Raw genomic sequence first — 24,460 nt, 5'->3', positions numbered from 1 at the left:
CACAGTTGGCAATCGTCAAAATCTGATCATTGGGTCAAGCACATCAGTTTTTATACATGACTTGTCGAAGGTTCCACCATCATCGCTGCTGCCCGTGTTCCTTCCAGAAAGTACTACGCTATTTGCTTCACACATAGAGTTAGTCTACACACGGTTTGGTGGCAACAGACAATGAATAGATCGAACTATCGATAATATTCGAGAAACTTCCAATACGTGCAGGCGTGTCCTGTGCTGAGTGACTACGTTTAACATTTGTTATCTGTTGAAAAGCAGTCACCAGAGAAAGACAAACAAGTACACGTGTCAGTACCCCCCTCTTAAAAAGCATCGTCCCAATGCTGCAAACAAACCAAAGAGTGAAAAACAATATGTGCGTCTCCTTTGCAGATTTAAAAAGCATAAAAACCCGTTTTTATTTTTAATGCCATCATTGTACATATAGCATAAATATTAAGATACAGTACATTCTTCGTGCCCAAGCAATCAAAACGGACAGCATAGGTTACGTGCCTTTGCTTCACATCTGCTGCTGAAAGTTGTTGATTTATGATGCTGCAGTAGGTGCGGAAACTGATTTCAGGAGCAAATTAAAATGCTCCAACTGCAGCACTTTCATTTGCACTGGAGGCATCGTCAAGTCCTATAGTTAGCAAAAGTTTAATAATAAAAATAACATACATAACTTGGAGTGCAAGGGCACTTTAAAACATTTTCGTAGCAAAAAATTTATTTTTAACGCAACATTCACAAAATTGTAGAATAAACTCAAATTCGTAACCATTACAGAAAACTTGGAAGATCTGGCAGGCACGCACTAGCTTTTGTATGCACGGTGATACGACACCCTTGCCTGAGCCAAACAGGCTGCAAACACTTAGTTAACTAAAACTCCCTACTAGTTGACTAAGCAATGAGATGTGTGGGGAATATGGGAATCATTGGTCCATTTTATCGAACACGTCTCTCCTACAGACAGGAAGTCAATTTAGACTTCCTGATATGAGACATACCATACTTTGCGCTATCCTTCTATAATTCTCAAAGTCAACCCTGTAAATAATCTTTTCGCCACCATCAATCTTGCACTCGCATTAATAAGATTGCAGCAGTGCTCACCTGAGTGGGTTGAATGGCACAGGTGGTGGTGGGGGCGGGGGCGGAGGAGGCGGTGGCACGCTGACGGTGCTGGGTGCTGAGGTCTTCTGGTCCAGTTCTGTGATTAGCTCTCGCACTGTAGCAATGAATTCGAGGAGAAAGATGGAAAAGGGAGAGGAGGTTCTTATTAGAAATGTGTCCCATTTACATATCATAATGCAAATGTAGTGAACTCATAGCTAAAGCTGCACCACTAGACCCACCATGCATGCAACAAAAAGAAAAAGCTTGCGGCAACAAAACAAAGTGCACGCTAAGGCGGGCAGGAGGAAAGTGGAGGGAAGGTTGGTGTGCGTCTCCTTTTTTAGAGCTGCCGTGGCTGTTAACACAGCTGAGTGCACACGAAGCCCGTGCGCCCTGTTTTAGAAGTAATCGGCCACGTGTGCGAAAAGTGGGCGTGCCAAGGTGGCATGGCATCGTGTACGCTGTTTCCGCACACATTTAGTGCTGCAAGATGCGTAATCTTGAGTTTCAGACACACGTCGAAGCGAGAGTAAGATAGAGCATTCGCTCCCCGCAGCTGGCACTTTTCATGATACAGTCAAACCCACTTATAACTATATTCAAGTGCCAAGAAAATTCCATTGTTATAATCAATAATTGTTATAACTGGGTTGCATGAATACATCAAAATAGGGGCATGGCGGAGGTGATGTGAGAAAATTATAATGGTGGGGAGGCCAGTACACCTCCCCATCACCTTCCTCCATCCAGCTGCTGATTGTGTTCACTCGTTTAACTACTTCCTGAGCGCTCTGATCGCGTGCAACAAGCCGTGGCTGTCGGCGTTAAAGAATATCACTGCTATAACAAAGGCAAGAGGGGTCACGGGTGGCAAGCGATATGCGAGTACCGCCAAGGCATTGCTTTGGTGGCCCCAAAAGGGGCCTTTTAAAAATTGTGAGCATGCTGCCCCGGCGGACAGTCAGCTTGAGAAATCCAGAGGAAACGCTGAGGTGAGATCGGCACAACTTCTCGACCCATACTTCTCACTGGCTTGCACGAGAAAACTCTATGTCCGTCAGCCTTGCGTGCTTTAAGCGAAGCTTGCCGACATCCTATTCAAGGCATCCAGGTGCTCGACATAGTGCAGCAGAAGGTTCCTTGCGAAGACGAAGCACCGGAGGGACTGAATCATCTGCCGTGCCTCCTGTGAGGACAACGTGGAGGCAGCCTTTCCTACTGCGTCATCGCTGCCATCATTACCGTCGCTATCCGATGCAAGCATGTTCGCAACGATTGTTTCAACGGTTAGAAGCACTTAGTTTCCAAATCTATAGCCGTGCGTTTTCCTTTCACCGCCAATGTCATACATTGCCGATGATCAGCAGGCGGATCAGCCACCTTCCGTTTCGGTGGCGAGTCAAACAAGCCTGAGAAACCATGTGGCCAGGAACGATTTTGGTGCAACCAACAAACACGAATGCAAGCAATTAAGCTGTTCGCAGAACAGGGCTGAATGAGGAGCCAGCCATAGAATAAAGAACCAACTTTATGCAACATGCGACAATCAACGTGCGAGCAATCTGGGGCAGTGCATTTTGCGCAGTCCATTTGTGTTCGGAGGGGTGGAAGGGAAACTGGAGAGAGGTGTGCGGAGATGGCTGGAAAATGAGCGCGCAGCAGCTGTTGCAGCAGTGGGCCATCGTGCAGCAGCTCGAGCTTTTTGTTGTCTTTCTTTTGTTTTCTTTTCAAGGATTTCGAATTTCACTATGTTTCGGCTCGAACACCCAACAGCCAGACTTCATCATTATAACCGACAATGCGGCATCGGGGAATTGTAGTAAGCGGGTTATTTCACCACGGAAAACATGGAAAAGTTGACGGTCTCATTGTTATAACCGATATATTGTTAAAACCGGTATCGTTATAAGTGGGTTCGACTGTAGTGTTGTCCCGCTGTGGGCAACACTATCTGCCGCGGGGGCAGAGTGGACGTGAAATAGTTGCTGGCTTCACTTCATACCGTCAATGAGAAGGTACTGCCGACATGCCATGAAATTGTATTTTTTGTCGCCGATTATCAAATTCAACAAAATTATTTCTTTTTTCATTGAAATTTGCTTTTAGTGATGGCCCGATGATTTGAAAATTTTTTCAGCACCATCCGTGTAAGAAGAATCCATTGGCAACTGTACTTATCTGCATTAAAGATTGAATTTCAATGTAATGAAATTTCGACATCAATTTACAGACTTTCTTATATCAAGGTTTAACTGTATATTCTATGCATAGCTGCATAACTGTATTTTCTGTATATTCTATAATCTATGCATCAAGTACAGTTGAACCCACTTCTAAGAACACTCAAGTGCCACAAAAATTCCATAGCTACGACTGATAATCTTATAACTGGGCCGCACGAAAAAAACAAGGAGGGGACAGACATCAAAACTAGGGGTGTGCGAATGTTGAACAGTAAACTTCAAATCGAATATCAAATCAAATCAAGAAATTTTAACACAAACCTTAATGCTTACAAATTTTGTGAAAAAGCACTGTGCTGCACATGCTCAGGAGGCTGCTCAAGTTACATAAGAAGAACCTTGCTACGTATAAGTAACTTAGATACCTAGGAATTGAGATGTAGAGTATTTCAGCACTGGTAACAACTCAGTTTATAAACGAAAGTCTGGAAAATATTTTTTATCAATAGAATGGCTGTTGAATAGAATCAAACGTTTTTTTCCCCTCTGAAGCTGAAGTTTAATAGTGGGCCATACTGTGCTTGATGGCAGTCTTCTATTGCTTAAAACGTTTTGCTTTCCAGTTTTCATCCTGAAAACGCAAGGGTGTTTCCATCTTAATGGTAAGTGGTTTCAATGGGCTATCGTCAGCTCGTTAAGGCCTATCTGAGCTATAGACAAAAGCGAGGAATGCACATCACGTGATTTGGCACCACTCTGCGCAGACATCGGTGCTCCACAGTTCGACCAAAGTCGGCACTGACGGTAAAGAGTTCTCAAAGATCAGGAGGCCCACGGCAAGATTACGCAATGGCTCTCCCTTACTCTTTTTTTTAAGTGCACTTTCATCTGCCTTCTGTGTAAATGTATCTACAGCCAGAGGTCAGCATGCTCGTCACATAACATTTTCGAGCCTACCATGCAAATCCTAAGGCAGTCCTCAAAGCTACAAAAATAGACTAATGTGTGCCCATATGGTGTTTCACAAAGATGGTGGCCGTGAACAGCGATCATTCAGTGCACTCGCTTTCAGTGGCAAGGCGGGTTGTCACCTTTCTGAGGGCGGGGCAAGAGTTCTAAATAGATCTGTGTTGATTTGGCAACTGTAAATTTAGTCACAGACACCCAACGATGCGGATCCAATTAAGCCTAACAGGCTAGACAGCATGGCCAACGGTGCGGCCGTGACAAAAATTTGCTGCTGGGAGATGTGATAATGGGTTGCAAGCCGATGCAGAAAGCTTGTTGCTAATATTTTCCTATGGGTGGCTCATCAGTGATCAGTTTCAAGATCAGACGTACAGGTTAGATTGATGGCCACTGAAGTGGCATTCGTCCGCGGTTGACCAGCTGGCAACCCATGCCAAGTTCATCTCTGTGCTTGCATGTCGGCAGAAAGCTCCAAGCTGCTGTGCACTGAACACACATATCCAGTGTGATCAGCGTGCCCTATGGTGGCTACTTGGCCCGATCTTCACACATGCTTCTGTGCTTCCACATGCATTGCTTTTGTTGTTCCTTCTGTCCAGATACCGTTAATCATTTTGATTAGTCCAATCAACCCGATCGAACTTTGTACTGATAACGATAGTGCACCATGAGAACGCTGCACGTGTCAAGGCACTGACGACAGCCAGGTCATTCGCCAATTATACCAAATATCAGAAAAACCACGTAGTTGAGAAATTGAATATACAGTCAAAACCCGCGATAATGAAATCCTGTGACAACGAAATTCTCATGAAAACAAAGTATTTTAGTTTGCCCGGTGAATTCCAATAGAATTCCCAAAACAAAAAAATTAATGCACTTTGTACCTCTAAATAATGAAATGTTGCTAAAGAAACATGCAACAAAAAAGAAAAAAACAAAAAATATACGTCCCACCAACGTGGAATTGTTTACGATGCTTGAAATGGCGGCCACACCATTGAGTTCTAGGCCGTGATTGCACGATCGTCCGGGAATACGCATCCCTTGCTTCAAGAACACTGGTTTTGGTGCCACCCAACAGGTATCACGTGTGGATTCGGTGACAGACGTAGATTTACGTGAAGGGGCCGTAATCTTTATCGATTGCCATCGGGTATGCGAGTTTTCGTGCTTGGCACCAGACGCGTCAGTGTCTATGGGCGACAGCGTGCGCTGTAGAAATGCTGCAGCGTGCGTGAAGCGCTGTTGCTCTGTTTCTGGAGCCAAATTACCAAAATCTCGCAAAAGTGATCGTATCTCTGAAAGCAATCAACCGACAATACAGCTCTACGGCAGCGCTGCCACTGCTGATCGACGCACGCAGTGCACTTTGTACTGTCAACAATGCGGTTCTTTATACTCGAGCAAGGCTTGCCAAAATAGGATAACAGAATTTCAACAGTAAAGTTTCATTCTGCAAAGCATTACCTATCTGTGCTGTCTCATTTTGCAGCCTCGAAATTCTCACAAAAGTTAACTTTTTCGCGTTCTCCACTGATTTCATTATTGCGAGGTTCAAATGTACTAGATACTTGATTATCAAATTGTTCGGACTCTCACTATCCGATTCGAAATCGAATATTTCAGCGATCGCATGGCCCCAGTCTAAACGTTTCAATTTGACAAAAAAAAAGCACAGTCGAACTCACTTATAACATTACCAGTTTTAACAATATATCTGATATAGCTATGAGGAGCTGGGACACTGTTATTATTTGTGTGTTTTATGGCAAAACAAACTGTTTGCTACAGTGTTTTAATCCCATGTTATTGGCCCCAACAACTAAATCTGGCTACTGTGTCAGTGACTAAAGGAAAAGGAACACAAATATCTGGAAATCTAATAATAGGAAAATGCAAGTCACCGTTCCCGTCTGCATGCTGCATGCCTTCACCACATCGCCAGCCTCCCGTGCCTCTCTCCCGTCTCCCTTTTCCCCCCTCTGAAACACAGGCAGACTGCCCGTCTGTGAATTCTGTAATGAATGTTGTGGAAACTCACAAGGTGAAAGCTGGCATCTGCCAGACTGTATGCAGCTACAAGCAAAAACCATACAGGTTCCACCGAAAGAAAGCCTCAAAGTTGAATAAAAAATAAAAAGTTGTCCCAATACATAAATAGAAGGCGGCTAACTGCCTCTTTAGAGCAGTACAGTGCAGTCCACTTATAGTGATACCACACATAACGATATATCAGCTATAATGATGAGCCGACTTAAAAGTATTAACTTGTTATGCATTAGGGTTATGAGGGAAAAAACAAAATAATGATATTTTATTCACCGCATACAGGATGTAAAAATCAATATTTTGCCTTCTGGACGGTGTTTTTATGCACAATAATCGTGACATTTGCATTGCTAAGTTCCCCTTAAATGAGCGATGCCGAAACGGGTGACAAGTTTGCCTACACGAGTTCATATCTGCCGCCATTACCACACAGCACATCCCGCCTGCATGCCACTTGTGAAAGCCACAGAGAGCATCACTAGTTGGTGCCAGCTGCTTCACGTGCATGTCGCCCGCGAACGTGCTCCACGCGTCAAAAGAAGAGTGAGAGAGAATAATAATTTTTAAAAAACTCGAGGTGTCATCTGCCCTTTCTATGCACACTCGGTGAGCGTGGAAATTTGCTGCGGAAGCAGCCCCAAAGAAGATGGTGCTGTATACTATAGTAGAAAATGGTGCAGACAAAGTGCAAAGCTGTGTCACTTGAGACAAAACTGCAAATTCTGCTAGACCCAAAGAAGTGCAAGCTCACGAAGGAGCTCTGCAATCATGACAGATGCATCCAGGGGCCATACCGATCAACGGAAAAGGCATGCTTTGTAGGGCAGGGCGAAACCCCCCACGATAGCGAGACCAACACAGTGGAAGCCACTGACATTACCAAGCTCTGTGAGCACGTCGCTACTGATGATGAAACAAGTGATGCTTCGGTGGAGGGATTTCTGAGTGCAGATAGTGCTGCCTCATTCCGCTAACAGATATTCAACGGGGTGATTGTTGTCGCGACAGATGGCCGCATTGTGCAACGGAGGCGACAACAGCAGTGGGAGTGACGATGAAATTGACAATGGCCCATTTTTAACACTGACCCCGATCGAGTCGCTCACCGATTTCATGCACACTAAATTATTGCCCATCAGTGTTCGCGCAGCAGCTAGACTAGGTGCACACTGTGGTTGTGAACCTGAAATTCCTGCAAAAGCAAGTGCAAATTTCCAACTATTTCAGCGCGCCTAATGCTTCATACACTGTTTAGAGGTACAAATAGACATTTTATTTTTCACTGCCTACTTTTTACGTCTCTTTTTAGCGTAAGTGGCAAATTGGTTTTGGAACAACAATGGTATGTTCGGTAGGTCTTTTTTTCTTATTCTTTACGGCAGACCAGATATAGCGATGATGGAATTCCTTGTCCTTCTTGATATTGTTATAACTGGACTGCACAATATTGCCAGGTCTCCTTTCTGGGGTGCTAAGCAAGTCACAGTGTAAGCATGAAGTAACAACTGCAAGCATGAAACAAATGACGAATGAAATGGATTCCACAAATCCAAAGGAATGTGAAACCTAGAGGTTGGTTCATAAAAAAAGAAGACGGCACCCATACATTTAAGAATGCCAACCTTCCCTTACAACTGTTACAGCATCCAGTGAGCTTGCTCAACATTAGCACTTCGCCTGCACAAAAGCGCAAATTTGGGCTAGTTGGGTAAGCATCATTCTGAGAAAAACAGTGTAGCAACAGTACTGAAGAAAGACAGTGCCTGTGTATTCTCTTTCTTCATTCCTTTTGTTGCACTGTTTTCTTTTTTTTTCGGAATAACTTCAACTGCATTTTTTTCGTTTTTTTCTGGGAATATCTAGGTGCACCGCGTTGTGGGTTCAATGCTCACCCCTCTCCTCGAGCTGCTGGACCCTCTTCTGGGACTCGTACAGCTTCTGCTCGGACTCTCCCAGACACTGCTTCAGTTCTTCCACTGTTTCCCCAGGGGCGCTGCGCAAGTCCAGCTGCTCACGTAGGGCCCGGACCTGAAGGGGGGGATGGAAGAGTGTTTGGATTGATTACCTGATTGACTGATTGTTTGGTTTTCACGTAGCGAGTGGCCAAACTTACGAGCATAGGTCGATTAATCACTCACGAGAGCACTGACATTTTTTCTCTATACATTCATTTCACAGGCATGAGAGGGAGCTTTAGTGAGCAACAAAGGGTGCGAGTCAATAGGGGTATGAATGGGAGTGAGAGCCAGTGAGTTTCAGTGAATGTGAGTGTTAACAGGCACGAGTGCCAGTTAACGTGAGCATGAACAAAAGTCAGAGGCAGTAATTTTGAGTGGACGCGAGTGGCTGTTTGTGAGTGTGAGCAGATATGAATATGTATGTGGGAGAGCGCCAGAGAGTGGGAGTAGATGCGAGTATGAGTGTGAGTGGATGCCAGCAAGTGTGAAGACACCTTGTAGAGAAAGAGCATAGCCTTCAAGATGTAACAGAAAGGTGCAAAGAAAGAAAAAAAAAATGCAGCACCGCCTCCACTTTTTTATCTTTAAGGTCCTGAGAGAGGAAGAGAAGCAGCCTGCAACAGAGACGTTGGCTATGGCTGGCCAGGTGCGAATGCGCCTCTCTCCAGTCAGGCCTAAACCAAGGGCCGCAGATGGAAAGAGCAAAGTGGCGCGGCCCACGTGGCATCGCCAGCATGCTCCCGCCCACTAGTACTCTCTCCGTCCACAATGGCACAGAGTTCGAATTATCGGTGGCGGTGCAGATTTCAGTGTGAATTAGCAGGATGCATTACATATTGCTTTCAATAAATTGTTGGACGGACTGCGGCAGCTACTTCGAATGATCCGAAATTTCGAATTAATGAGCTGTGAATTAATGAGCTTTTACTGTATGCTCATGCCTGATAAGCATAGGTTGACAGAATAAGCCGATAGTTAGTATTCATACTCATTCACCGATATTTTCACATGCCATGTACTCACTTGCATTCATGTGTACTCACACTTATTGGTACTCCTTCATGTTTCTACACATGCCCTTTCATACTTACCAACACTCACTCCTGTTCATACTCCCATTCACACTACAGCAAGTGTGAATGGGACTATTTAATCTGTATTAGCAGATGCTTTACAACCTCAAGGGCTGTCGTAAGGATTTCTCTAAATATGCAACACAACACGTGACCTGAGCTGCAAGACAATCTCAAACCGTGGAAGCATCGTGGCTCTGAGCTGCAGTCTACTAAGGCACTTACGGAATTCTTGCGAGCTACAAGCCTCAATGAGGCTCTGTGAATAACGTGCATGCTAGTAGTACATTTAATGTGCCTGCTTTTTCCTCTCACTCCCTTTCTTTCATCCCTCACCTTCTCACCTGCACTAGCATGTCAAGCCTAACCTAATCTCTCCAGATAACACACGTTCTCTCTCTCTCTCTCTCCCCCTCAATGACCACATGAACCTGTGTTTAACATGCACCAAATACTTGGTACATAAGCAGTCTTCATTCTGCAAAAAGGCATCGTTACAAATTAGTGGCATTGCTATCAAAAACTGTTTTCGTTACGTATAAGTAGATTTTGATTAAACTTGCACTATTAGTGTATTTGCATGTGCTGAATTCACAGTAATAATTTTTTTCATACATCATGTGGTTTCTGTTCTTTTTTTTACGTCTCAATTGTGATGACATGTCCACTTTGGAGAAGCAAAATCTCTGGCTTAATACAGATATCACGGTAACTCATCTTTTTCTTGCTGCTATTTGAACTCCTGTACAGAGCAACGAGACGGAGCAAGTACGTTCAGCTCAAGTGGATGAAGGCGGAGCAATTGAGGAGCAACATGGGATGGAGAGCATCTTATTTCACAATCTTCCATCATCTGCTCAAACCGTACATACTTGTACTGCTGCACCAACAAGCGCGAAGAAGTGTGTTACCGATAAGACAGGGACGCTGCGACAAGGATCTTTCGGAATGAATTATTTTTCTAAGACGTCAAACAATGCGTGTACATACCACGCAAGAAACTTCCCGAGTATGTGCCACTGTGGCCATTAAAGTCAATGTGCACCGCACACCCACCTCGGCCTCGAGCTCTGCCTTGGCTGCAGCTGCCTGGAGCTCGACTGCCTTGACCTGGTCCAGTGCCGCCAGCAGCCTCACCTCGGGCACCATTTGACCCACGAGGAAGGCGCTCTGGCGGACGGCTGCATTGCGCTCTCCTTTCAGCTGTACGGGTTACGGGACAGAGGTGGAGGACATGCGTGTCACACAAACCATGGCTGCTGTCAGCTGTTGACAATACATGGACTGTCCCAACTAGTGGACAGCCGTTATATTGAAGCAAGCCCTTTTTGCTGTGCAACCGTTAGGGAGCGGGCAATTACTAGAGCAGTGGAAGAGTGGGTGCAGTATACACTCTGGCTCCTCTCTCTCAGCTAGTGACAATACAACAGGCTGTTCACAGTAGTGAAGGTAATAATAAGGTTATAAGGTAATAAGGTATACTGAGACAATCACTTCACTAATGTCACCTCAGTTGGCACTGATTGGATGTACTTTGCACAGCTGCTGAATGCACCTCAAGTGGCGAAGTCTCTCTCTAAAACTTGTTTCAAAATTGTTAACTACGTGACAGTTGGTCGGCTGTCGTACGAAATTAGCATTACATCACACAAATGTGGATAAAAGTGGCTGTTCCATAATGCATCCACCGAAGAGCTAAGATTTAACCTTAACACAGTGAGGTCATATCTTCAGCCAAGAAACTTCATGGAACTGACAGTGTTGTTCAAACGAAGCTTCCGAATTTTGTTAAAATGAAGCTTACGAGGTTCTGCAGTAAAGGAAAAATTTATCCATAAGTTCACAACTGTCTTGGTGGCTAATACTCTCTTAGGAGGCAGGAGAGAATTGAGCTGCACAATATTCACTCACCCTGGCAGCCTCCTTCTCGTGTGCTCGGTTTCGTTCCGACTCATCCTCAAACTTCTTGCGCAGCTCAATGTATTCTCGGGCAGCCAGCACCGACACTGCGTTTGGAGGAGAGAGCCATGAGTGAAAGTTTCATGACCGGCAACAAAATATAATCATTCAAATATAAGCACGGCCACAGAAGTAGCAAATAACTTGTGAAAGAAAGTGCTTGTGCTAATACAGATGTCTTTAATATATTTTATTTGTACTCGATTCAGGTTACCCAAAGGCGCAAAAAGGAAGCGATTGCCACACAAAAGAGGCTTGCATTCCAGTAATGTAAGTATACTCATAGATGGATGGAAATATGGACTAACTGGTAATTATTCATTGTAAAAATCAGTGCACAAGCAACAAGGATGGCAAACTGAAGGGGAAAACCAGCATAGGCATGCAGTGCAGTGGTGGATTAGGTCATTGGCAGATCCATTTAATTTTATATTTCAAGCAAAGTGAATAAAATATATGGACAGTCTCTTCATATTCTTTACCTGCATAGTGTACAGAATTGCCCTGCTTCGAATATTTGTAGAGGGCAGTGTGAAACCTAGTTTATTTCCAACTTTTCAAGCTTTTTTCCTGAAAGAGCGAAGGGGGGCGGGAAGCATTTTTTTTTTTTAGGCCGTTTGAAATGTCCATAAATTTCGCCAGGACCAGTGGTTACCTGCCCTATGCATACGACTTGCTAAACTCCACTTCCTCTCGTATGTACCTACATCCACACTGCACCAAAACACTCGACTGCCGTGCCAAGCAAGAGACACAACTGTGACAAAAAACCAAGGGTTGTCACTCACCCCTGTTGAGGCGGCCCATGCCATCTTCCATCTCAGCTAGCCGCTTCTGGCAACGACTGCGCTCAGTCCGTTCTGCCTCCAACTGCAAAGTACAGACCACTGTTACGTGTACCTCCAGCTCATGGGCATCATACTTTGCACAGACCAGACTTAATATGAATATTATATCGATGTTATATCTATATCATGTATGTCATTATCGATGTCGATGACATTGGTACTGATACTCTGGTACTGTGTGCAGACAACAGTAGTTTGTCTCTGGCTATTACTTGAAAGAAGTCATGACAAGAGTGAAAGATTGCCTGCCTTTTGAAACTGTAGCAGTGGTAAAGTCAGAGCAGACACTAGAGGTCAACACTAAAGAATTTGAAACCATTTTATTTCAACAAAGAATGATGGTATCTGGTACAAACACAGGAACTAATAACTGATTGTGCAAGCTTTGATGTTGTTAACTAGAATAAAGTTCCTGATGTTACTTTTTCACCCAATATGACATGGACTGTTCACGTTGAGACATCGGTGAAGTCACTGTCATCAGCAGCTGGTGCATTATTGTGATGCTGACTTTTTTTGCCTGTAAATGTAAAACTACAAGTGCACAAAACCCTTTTCTGTTTCCTATCTAAATTGCTACACACAAGTTTGGGGAACTTTGACAAAAGGTCGTCTTTCCTCCCTACATCAACTACAAAAAAAAATCAAGTTGACATGTTGCTAATGTACAGTTAAGCACAAAAGTTTACAGACCGCACAAACATGTGCCAAACATACCCTCCAACGACACTTCCCATGCCGCTGAGAGCAGCGCTAGGCTGAAAATGTGTCCTTTTGTTGTTTGCCAGCGCATCAATTTTTTGCTCAGCATGAGGCTTGTCTAGTTTTCTCTTTCTGATGCAATGCGCTCTGTGACAGCCATGGCGACGGGCCTTTGTCTCACAAGCAGTATCGTTGGAACTGATAGTGCTGATACCAGCAGCCTTCTGCTCAGCTGATATCACTGTAAGCCACTGGACTGCGCGCTTTGCGTGAGAATGAAGGAGAAAAAAGTTGTGCAGCACAAGAAAACTGACCCACCGCCTAAAAACGAGGGGTCTCATTTCCGGCTTAACGATGCTCTCGATGCCAGGTGTCGCACCACTAGGTGGGCCACAATGACAGTTTGGCACAGGCTCGTGTGGTCCGTAAACTATTGCTGTCGTTTGTACTCATAGGCACAGTCCGCACGACTATTCATATAATATAAAACTGTAAGTGTAATGAAACTGTATAAATTTCACTTGTTTTACTCTTCCTTCTTTCTGAATGAATGTGAAAAAATGGCATTACACAACCTATCGAGACTCACTAGACTGAGATATGATTCCCAGACACACAGTAGTGATCAATGGCTGATCCCACGACAACATGGTGGCTACATGATGCAGTCACTGACATTTCATATACCATTCTTTTTAAAGAAGTATGAAAAATACGACATTTTTTCTAGCAACTTTCGTCCTCATCAATTAAAGGAACTGTTCATTTCAAGTTAATGATAGCGTACATCATTTGTTTATATTCTGTTCTGCCAATCTGTGTGAAACACATCATCAAATTGAGCCTTTTCTTTTATATGTTTACCGTAAGCTCTATGTGTTGTAAGCTCTATGCTTTTCTTTTATTTCTGTTGTACTGCCCACTTCAACTGTTGTTTCACTGGGTATAACACATCACTTTTTTAATAATGCTAAATTCTTTTGTGTGAATGTCCATGACACACACACACAAAAGAAGAGCAGTGTAGCTGTATTAAGCTAGTATGAAATCTATTGCTTGTATAGTCCTCCAGACATCCGTCGAGCTGTTTGCGACAGCTCTTGTCGCCTGGAGAATCCCCAACAATTTGTTAGAAAATAAATGACATTGAAACCAAAATATCTACTCGCTGCTGTACAAGATGGTGCTTGTGCAATACCGAAGCAGACGACACAAAGCAGCCTTTACTTTAATGCTCGTAAAATAGTTGTAAAAACAAACACTGCATTTCGCTGGGGCTGACACATTCAGACATTTTTTCTATGCCTCTAACAAAGGGAGATGCGTAAGGTGAATTCATCAACCAAATTTGGAGATATTACGACAATATAACTTTCACTGGCTAGTGACACAGCTATTCTTAAGTCTTGTCTCTTCAAGTTCTCTCCTGCTTGGATTTGAAATAGGTCAATGGTGTTTACTGAAATATAAACAAACAACACACAGCTGTGCGCTGAGCACTACACTTTGAACTGCTAGGCCAAGGTAGTGACAGCAAAATTTCTGAAATATAATTGCTTTTAAACAAGGGCAACACACAATAAAGTCAGGTAAAACATACTGTATAATTTGCTGACGAACACATGTCCACATTTGCTGGTTTGTTTCATCAATTATGCCACACTTTTGAAGATACAGCTAGACAATTTTGTCGTAAATTCCAGCCTAAAATATTTGGAACCATGTAACAAGTACATATGTTTTTCTTTCTTTCAGCGAACTAGATCCACTAAGCATACTGACCACAAGAATGAAAAAAAAAAGACATTTGCTAGACTTAGAAGGGCCCCTCACCAGGCAAATTTTGCATTAGTACTAGTGCACTGGAAATTTCGGTAATACACTGGAAGCTGTTAAATGCCATCTGGGGAGTGACACACCAAAATAATTTTTCAAATCGGTTCATTATCGGAGGAGATCGAAGAAATTGAATCCCCCTGTTGCCATACTGCCAGGAGGCGAGTGCAATTGATGTGACTAGCGTTTGCAAGTGGTATTCCTTCCTGGCTTTTTCCCATACCGAAGCCGAGGGACTGCACCAAGTTTACATGATAAGCCCAGCCTCTTTCTTCTTCTCTTCGTTTTTTGATGTGCAGCACACTTGCGGTGGTGGCATTTCGTGTTCCACATTGAACGGTTTACGAAAGTCACGTGTCAAGGTGAGTGACAATGCAGGGAGAGCGTCTTACAGAGGGGCATTTGTGCATGTGACCTTGACTCTGGCTGGGAGCAGGGCTCCCTCGAGAAGGAGAGGGCGCGCAGCATTTTCTTTGAAATTGCAGCTGCTTTTGCAGCATGCAGCAGTGTAACACTTTGCAGACACGGCCGTCAACACGTGACGTATACGCTGCGCTTGTCTGTTTAAAATGGCCAAACCTAGTGCGAGGCCCACTAAGCAATTTTTCATAAGCAGACTTCACCACACTGCTATGGGGCTAAGTGGTGCAACATGGTTCCTGGCTGGTAAAGGTTTGGCTCCCTTGTCAGCACTAATTTCTCCCAGTGACAAAGGCGCTGTGCTCGAACAATGCCTGAAGAAACAGCTTACAGACACTCATTTTACAATACCATAGTGTACTACTTCTATGTGCCCAAGCCTCAGAATGTAGCTGCTATGTGCAAAATTTGGTTACATTATGACCACATCAAGAGGTGCTTTTTATTTCCAAGACCTTGAAAAAGTCAGCTCCAACATTGCCTCATCCATGGTCACTTTATATTTTTGCCACTGAGACAGGTACAATCTGTCGCAAGCCAGGCCAGCGAATTGCTAACCATACCACATATAAGGCCAAGTGGCAATGCTCTGCTTATTGGCACTCGGAGATTTCCATGAAACGCAGTGTGAAGAACCCCCTCTGGAAATGCCCAATGCAGTAAGAAAAGAAGGAAGATAGGGGTCATAGTGACAATTGGTGTGACAAAAAAGAGAGTGGGCTCCCAGCTCCAATGAGGAAGGGGATCTCACTTGCAAACGCTGGCCGAGGCAAGAGCTACTCCTGCAGAAAGGGAAGTTCACCTCCTCGCACTATTGCTTTATCTGCTTCTATTTTGGTTACAACTAACCCTATCCAAGAATTTTTAAGGCTACAACACTTCCTGAACAGTTCTTTATAACATCCAGTATGCAACCAAAATTCCTGCTGGGACCTAGCAAGGGGCTCTTTAATCTCAACTACATATATTCGGTGACAACCTAGGAACGCAGAGGCAAATACACCCCTGCCATACAAGAAAAAGATGTACATGAGCCAATCAATCAAGTTCACTCAATTCCTTGACATCACAGCCTAGCGCATAGTACTTCTTTCAATATCCGTGCCTTTCAGGAACTATATTTTGGATTTTGGATTGCTGGAAGCCCAGAAGTCGGATGCAATGCAGTTTTGTGGGTGGAGCTCCTACTGAATTCTTAGGTTGTCAGTGAATATAAAATATCAGCTACTTGCATGTGCACTCTAGAGAATCCAGACCGGCATCTCGATATCTCTTATAGATAATACACCGATCATTTTCAGTTTCTCGAGCCGCTGTGAACACTCTAACTTCAAGTTTCCTTACTGTCCTCCCAGGTTCAGGCCCACAAATTACTTAACTGGTGCCTGTTATCAAAATCGAGAGCAAATTATGTACAGATGTCTAGCACCTGGAGCTAAATTCTACCCCTTATCCCCTCCGCTGGTATTTCTTCCTGGCAAAGGTGGCAATGTAGTACTGAATACTACCAGCATAAATTCAAACATGATCAATTCCAAAGCTACTCCAATACCTTGCTCTGTTTCCAGGTTCACCTGCATTTCTAATAGTGGCTTAATTCAGACTCCAAAGTGTACACTTGGAACTACTCTGTGCTTAGAAACCAGCTACAGAGTGGCTACACGTCACCCTTCTATGTAATTACACCTTACAGACATTCCCATTACTTATTTCCTGTTCCCGTATAAATTTCTGCTGATGGTATACCATAGCTAGAACAAAATACTTTGAGGAATGCACTGCAACTTGAGAAAAAGGTTTTCATAACAAAAAAAGAGTGTACATTTTTATAACCAAGTTTAACATGAGAAAAAGTTCCAGCACAATCATTCACATGAGGTTCTGAGGAACCAGAGTCAAACAAGCTGCTCACCTCAGCCAACAACCGCTCATTCTTGGCAGCCAAGTCACGGCCAGAGCTCTCGCTCCGCTCCAGCTCGCCCCTGAGGCAGGTCACCTCTAGCCTCAGATCTGTATTCATGTGCATGCAATGTAAAGTAAAGATGAACTCCCAAGATTCAACCTAGAGCAGTTTTCCTTTTTTAAACCTTAAGAAATTTGTTTTCCTTGAGTTGGTTCAGAAGTAGCTTGCAATTTCTAGAGGTTGCTTTGGAACAATGAGCTTCACAACAGATTGTTCCCTCTTCCTCTTATTCTGCAAATTTTACCGGAATTTCTACAGCACACAGAGTCACTCGTGCTGGTTACACCTTACAGCTTCTACTGTGAACCAGAACAAAGCAGAATGTTTCTCTCTGCTGCATTTCGATTTGCAATATCAAAGCGTGATCCCAGTATTTGCTCAAGGTTTCCAAATCTTCTACAAAACAACCATTGTAATTCATCATCACCTTCTGAGCATGATTCGAGTGGACTGGCATGCTTGATATTGTTACGGTGCAACCAAGAGAAGCGCCAGTTAGAAGATTTCACGTGTAGAGGTAAAATCGGTCTCGACACTATCTTGTTTATGTATCGTTACCTCTCTTCTAAGTAGTGTAAATACATCTTTATATGTGACTTCTGCAACGTATATACCTGATAGTAGACTGATTTCATGTCAAGGTTCTCAATGGCATCTTTGGTATAGAGGGTGCCAGTTGTGGTGGTCCTTAGCAGATGAATAGCAGCTATAGCTGGAAATGCATAGCTTTACATTTATTATGCTTAATTCAGCTTAATCTTTGCAATGGGGAACCAAGGGGGGTGAGAAAAAGAACATTAAGAGAGAATATGACTGTGCTATTAGAGTAGGAATTGCAAGATGCACCTATACCAAAATAATCCCCCTACCCTCTTTTTCCTGTAATCTTCTGTAAAAAAATTCAGTCTTGTCTTAAGTTCAGGTGCAGTGGAAAAGTAATAAGGACTGGTGAGGCTAGTGATATTCGTGGAGTTGGCCCTGATCCAGAGCATCCTCCAAAACTTTGTGCTTACTTATGTCTACTTTTTAATTAAATGCAAAAGTCTGTACAATGGCACTTTTAAAGGAACTACTGTGACAGAAAGCCTTCATTTCTATTTATGGTAGATGTTTTTATCCTATTGTTTATGCCCGTCTTTGCGGGCTCAAGTAGCACATAAGTGTCATCTGAGGGAGACCATACATTGTACGCCAGAAAGATTCAGCACGCGCTTTCAAAGATCTCAGACTAAGTCCTGAGGACAACTTGCGAGTCTTCTGGTGCTTCCTTTTGTGAGATTTGTGCAACACAGGCCATACATTCCACTTTAAAAAAAATTTCAGGCAGAACCAAGTATATGGTGGCTGATTAACCAGCAGAGCTGTCAACCACAGACCAAGCAACTATGGCCAAACTCCACGTCCCGAAACATTCCCTTTAATTTGAAATTCGCCCCAGTGAAACTTGAAGGAAGTGGCAACTCACACTTCTGCCGCTTGGAAGCAGACTCAAGTGGCCTCCAGTGCACGGGTTTTATCGGTAGTCCTCGACGCCAACGATTTGACTCTCGCATCTGCTCTCACTGACGTTCTTTGGAGGGAAAGTGACTGACTGCATTCTCTGCTTTCACACGGGCACGTTGTCGTTTGTTATGGTTGCGTGCCTGCTGTCAATGCCTCTCCTTGTACTTGGCTTGTTCTTCAGCCGTGTGCACACAATGCGCGGTCTTCCCACTTTTCCCATTTTTGTTGGAGTTGCAACTATTGCAATGGTCTACCTCTACAATGCACAATCCAGTTCTTACACACCATGGCGGCTACTGCGGCACACATCCCGGTGTTTTCCTACCACAACTGCAGCGCCGTTTGTATTGAGGGCAGATGACAGCAGACCCAGCTGGCAGCAACAGCGGCCAGCACGCGTGCACTCCCTTACTGTGCAGGTGCGCCGTGCGGTGAAATCACGTGTCCTTTCTTTCTTCTGCACCGTGCTATCGTTTGTTATCTTATTTTGTTAACTTTGCAGATGTTAGCCAGCCCAGATACCACCCCCCCTACAAGACCACACAGCACCGCCATCCTTTTTGTTCATTTCATGGACTTTAGCCAGCCCAGATAACCCCCTATGAGACCCCCATACGGCTCATTCATACAGGTCTGTTAAGTAAACAGCTTCGCTGTAAAAAACACTCGACTTCTTTGAGCAGCCCACAATGGCTATTGCTATAAAGGCAGTGCATGCATGCTGAATGGATAAAAATTAGAGGGCACTAGAAAATGATGGCTAGCCATTAAGCTACAATGAATAAAACAAAACAAAAAAAGAGATTCGTGATCAAGTAGTTGACATTGAAAAAATCAACATCAACAGACGGTGTAATGATTGGGCGTAGCCAATCCTACAGTTGGTGAACAAGGCTGTTTGCATAATTTTTGCTTGAACGAAAAGACCCTGAATTGCATAAATCTTTAACAAAGTTTTCATGCATTACATGCAGAATTTGACTATATTGAACTAACTCACGACCTTCACACACTTCATCATAACAAGATGCAGTTGTTGTAGCCCACAGCTATGGCCATCAAATGCTAAGGCCAGCAAGACCACTCACCCGTCACTGTCTGCCTGAGCTGCTCGACCTCTTCGTCGTGAGCAGCAGTACCATTACTCGTCAGGTCGGATGATGTGGACGATGCCACCGAGAGTGCAGGAACTGGCAGGTCGGACAGGTCTTCGCCCGATGCGGCCACCTTCTCCCAGAGTATCTGGGATGTGCGTCGCAGGTCCTGGTTCTCCACATACCACTGCGCAAGAGAATGTGCATCAGACAGATGCCAGAGATTTGAGAAGGACCTGCAAAAGTTCCCACGCTACGCATCAATAAAAACAACATTTGAAACAATGAAAAAAAAAACTTCTCACATTTAAGAGCTTCGTTATGGAAAAGTGGCTGTACTTTACATCACTGGTGCTAAATATGAAAGTATGTTTGAGTCCATTTGATTGTCACATATAAGAGGGAGACTAAAATAAAATTATAAACGAAGAAAGGTTTCAAGAAGACGACAAGGATGGCATTAAGGATGACGTGGATTAACCGAAGACTGAAGAAGATAAAGAAGAAGTGCTCAGTGAGGTGACAAGAGATGATTGGTGGAGAAGAGAAGAAGAAGAAGTATCCGGTGAGATGGAAAGCGATGATTGGTGGAGAAGAGAAGAAGACGAAGAGAAGGATTACGTGGACTAACGTCATGGCTATAAAAGGGTGAGGAAGGCCGAGGCACAGCGGGGAAGAAAGCAGCAGAGGCTCAGCGGGTCAGGGACGGTTCGACCGGAAGAGAGCGACGCTGGCTACTGCTTCGGTGAGCTCGCGTTCTACGGCTTCGCACCACAGACTTCCTGCCATTCCTGAGCCTGTTCCGGGGAGTCCACGGAGGACGCCACCACCTGTTATGGCCAGGGGTGTCTCCAGCACTGTCGCCACTCTTCCAGGTGGTGCCCGAACCCCAACATCATCAGCAACACCTCCATGGGCATTTGGACCGGGAGCGTGTATGACGCCGCCAGCGATGCCAGCTCTAAAACGTCAAATGTCACTTCGACGTTGGCTACGGGACCCATACCATGCCACATCCGCATCGAACCAGACGTGAGCACGAACGCCAACCACTAACAGTAGAACGCTAGTAGCAGTGTTACCGGGTCGTGTGTACTGATAGCCTTTGTATTTTGTGTTAGTTTTGTTAGGTTTGTGTGCTGGTGTTTGTGTCGCGTGAGTTGTATTAAATGTGCATCTGTGTGGGTACACCTGTCGCCTAATCTATTCTTTCGGCCAGAGTGTTCTCCGGAGGAGATCCGTGACATTGATTATCATACCCTTCTCCCAGTTTTCTTACCATAGCTAGCTGACAAGCAAATAAAAACAAGGCATTTATAATGCCAAATTATGGAGCAGGTTAATACATAAGCACAGCTCCTCAATATAAACGAAACTTATTAACGAAATGTACATTTAACATAGAAAAAACATGGGAAAGGCGGGAGATGAAAATTCAAGAGGGTGAGAAAAACGAGAACAAGGTGAAAGTGAGAGCCAACATTTCGACAAGTGGACTTGTCTTTTTTAAGGCGACATATGCTTTCCTCGGCACAGTATATATGGACAGGATTCTTCTAAAGGGGAAAGGGGCAAGGCGGGTAGGTGAGGCAACGACCGAAGGTGTGTTAGTGGCGAGTTTTAGAATTGAAAAGAAAAGAAAGAGGTGCTATTCACACGGCCGTCAGCTAGCTGTGTGTTTTTTCGTGGAAGGGGCCTGGATAATAGGGGAGTGGGGGTGGGGGGAATTGTCTGCTTTGCTGGAGGTCATTCAGTCATTCAGACCTAGATTCATGCTTGCTTAGCTCGCATGGACTCATTCAGACTCACACACCTCAACTCATCTGAACAATTCCTATTTCCACTATACAACATGAGAATGCCTATCTAAATTTGTGTACAAAACATATAGGCAAACTCCACAAGGGACAAGCATCATTGAAAAACCAATATGACAGTTAAAGGGTCGGCACCCCTAGCTTTGGACAGGCAAACAAGAACAAGGCCTCTAAGACGCAAGACAAATAGTGAAAACAAGAAAACACTCATCCAGTTAAGTGAAGCACTAGATTTAAGTCATGTTATGCTGTAAAAATATAGTAATGAGGCTTTAAGCGCCTTCCTTAGTGTACTGCATAAATTTTATGACAAGCGCTCACCTTAAAACTACTTGTTCACAATACATGAACATGTTGCACACCAAGAGTCAAATGTTTACAGAGACGATAAAATTTCTTAAGAATAAGAAATAAAAGGCCCTGAGCATGACCTCTCAAGCTGGAAAGCCACAAGCGCTCTCCAAAGCACAAGGCAATACATAGTACATAGACATCATATGTACAGAAAGTAAAACATAAATTGCTACATGCATGAAAGTACTTGCATACTATATCAAAATAAAAAAATAAAAGTTTTATTAAACTGTTGATGTAGTCATGAGCGGTACAAGAGAGATGCATAGCCACACTATGGAAAAAAAATGGCATTGTGTTTTGGAATAAAGAATTGGCAACTGCCCCGAATTTAAACATAATTCTAACAATTTTTACATGAAAACTACAATAAATAAGCATTTTGTAAATGCAAGGAGATGTTGCATTAGCTCAAAAAGTGAAGGAAGGATGCTGTTCTAACCACTCCAGCAAAATGGAATTTCACATTTGTATAAGCCACAACAGTGTTGAATTAGCTTTTTGGCAGCACTACTGTAATGGCCTAAAGTGGTTTGAGTTGTTCCTCTGTTTTTTGCCTATGATTCAGCAGCAGCAAGGGAAGTGCTTTTCCCTGACGTTAAGTGGCAACCGCATGCATGCGATATTCAAGCAACAGCAAAAAGCGACGCAACTGACATGCTGTCAAATTGCAGCATGGTGCAACCACATGGACAAAACATTTTAAAAAAATCGCAACAAATTTACATTGTTGTCCAAATAAATACAGTAGTGCACCCATAAAGACATTGCAAACATACCACGAGGTTGATGTTTTAACCAAGGTGCAATACACCTAGCTTTAGTATGCTGTCACTGCCAGTGGAAATCTGTTCTGTGCCACCAGTACGAAATGCTGTGGCACCCTGGTGAGCAAAATTCAAAACACTTTTGCAGCTCTCAGTGGTGTCTCAAGCCTAACAGCGTCATGGCAAACAACTGATCTCAATAATAAAGACAAGACAACGCCAATACTTTGACCTCAGCTTGAGATGAGAGGAAGCGATGGCAGATTTTACTATTTACTTTTTGCTGCCAGAAAGCAAGTTGCAAGATTATGATGATGATTATCATCATCATCATCATCAGCCTTGTTACGCCCTCTGCAGGGCAAAGGCCTCTACCATACTTCTCCATCTAACCCGGTCATGTGCTAATTGTGGCCATGTTGTTACTGCAAGCTTCTTAATCTCATCCGCCCACCTAACTTTCTGCCGCCCCCTGCTGTGCTACCCTTCTCTTGAAATTCAGTCCATAACCCTTAATGACCATTGGTTTTCTTCCCTACTCATTACATTCCCTGCCCATGCTCACTTGTTCTTCTTGACTTCAACTAGGCTTTCATTAACTTGCGTTTGTTCCCTCACCCAATCTGCTCTTTTCCTATCTCTTAACGTTACACCTCGCATTCTTCTTTCCATAGCTCATTGCGTCATCCTCAATTTAAGTAGAATCGTCTTAGTAAGCCTCCAGGTTTCTGCCCCGCAAAAAAAGGCAGGCTAGAAAAGCACAGTTACCACAGGATGAAGTAGCCAGTAAATGGGAAATGTACCGGGAGAAAAAAATCTATGGTTCAAATACTGGTGCAAGCAAAGCTAAAAGGTGAAAGTGACTGTTGGTTGTCAGAAATATGTGAGAAAAAGAAGGCCGCAATTAGAATATTTTGGAAAACAAAGTTATTAGGCAGGAAGTCAACAACGATACAACAACATATCTTAGATGAAGATGAAAACAAACTGATGATATCTGGTAAGTCTGGCCAAGGTGCGCCATTCAAGTGACTATGGGTTTTTCCTTGGAACAGTGACGTGAAAAGCACAGATTGGGCACTACTGCACATGGGCCTATAAGTAGATTTGCTGTAGAGTGCATAAAATATATATGTATTAAAATTATGACAATGTCTTGTGAAGCGTACTGTGAACATAAAACATAAGCTTTGAACGGATGCTGTACTAAAATGCGCGAGTTCCAGTAGCACTGCTGCCTCATCAGAAAACTTGGACAGAAGGCTTTGGAGGCATGTGCCATACAAAATGCTACTAACGCAGCAGTAGCCTCTGTTGAGAGGTCATGTTATAAATTCATCAGGCTCACAACTTGCAATAAATCCGCATCATGTAAATAGTTTAAGAGTGATTTACTACAAAAAAGTGAGTGCACATGAAGGAACATTGCCGGATGGGGAAGAATATTTTGTCGGTAAGCTAGAGGAAAGTGCTTTTTCCCTTTTGGCTTCTGATTCGCGGCACTCCTGCAGGACATGGAGGACGGTCAGTGTCTCTCCCCACTTAGCGCAGATGGGAAGTTTACCACCAGACAGCAAGTAAGAGTGGGTGCCGTAGGTATGGCCTATCCTGAGTAGACACAGAATTACTTCACTTTGTCACATTTTTGCTGTTCGTTGCCGATTGCCCAATTGAGGGTAATTAAGTTAAGCTTATGCAATGTTTCAGCGTCCCACATTCCCTGCCAGTATGCCCTAATTTTTCTGTACAGAAAAGGCTTGAAGTCTTTCACAGGGACCGATATCACAGTGTTACCTTGCTTTCACTGTAACAGATGTAGCCATCTGGTCTGCCAGCATGT

General features: G+C 43.7%; 1 protein-coding gene across 3 annotated transcripts in view; it reads right to left on the bottom strand.

Annotated features, from left to right (window-relative positions):
* Nucleotides 1-24,460, bottom strand: part of LOC142573059 (shootin-1-like) — an 87,665-nt gene that overhangs the window by 37,456 nt on the left and 25,749 nt on the right. For all 3 annotated transcript variants that reach the window (XM_075682568.1, XM_075682567.1, XM_075682569.1), the window contains exons 5-11: nt 19,677-19,869; nt 17,035-17,132; nt 12,105-12,186; nt 11,269-11,363; nt 10,414-10,560; nt 8,219-8,354; nt 1,120-1,234 (exon numbers count right to left, since the gene is read on the bottom strand). In XM_075682568.1, coding sequence (XP_075538683.1) covers nt 1,120-1,234; nt 8,219-8,354; nt 10,414-10,560; nt 11,269-11,363; nt 12,105-12,186; nt 17,035-17,132; nt 19,677-19,869 — 866 coding nt within the window. The remainder of the gene's footprint in view (nt 1-1,119; nt 1,235-8,218; nt 8,355-10,413; nt 10,561-11,268; nt 11,364-12,104; nt 12,187-17,034; nt 17,133-19,676; nt 19,870-24,460) is intronic.

The sequence above is a fragment of the Dermacentor variabilis genome, chromosome 2 (assembly GCF_050947875.1).
Source record: "Dermacentor variabilis isolate Ectoservices chromosome 2, ASM5094787v1, whole genome shotgun sequence".
Taxonomy (NCBI): Eukaryota; Metazoa; Arthropoda; class Arachnida; order Ixodida; family Ixodidae; genus Dermacentor; species Dermacentor variabilis.
Note: the sequence above shows the minus strand (reverse complement) of the source record. Positions and strands in the feature narration are given on the sequence as shown.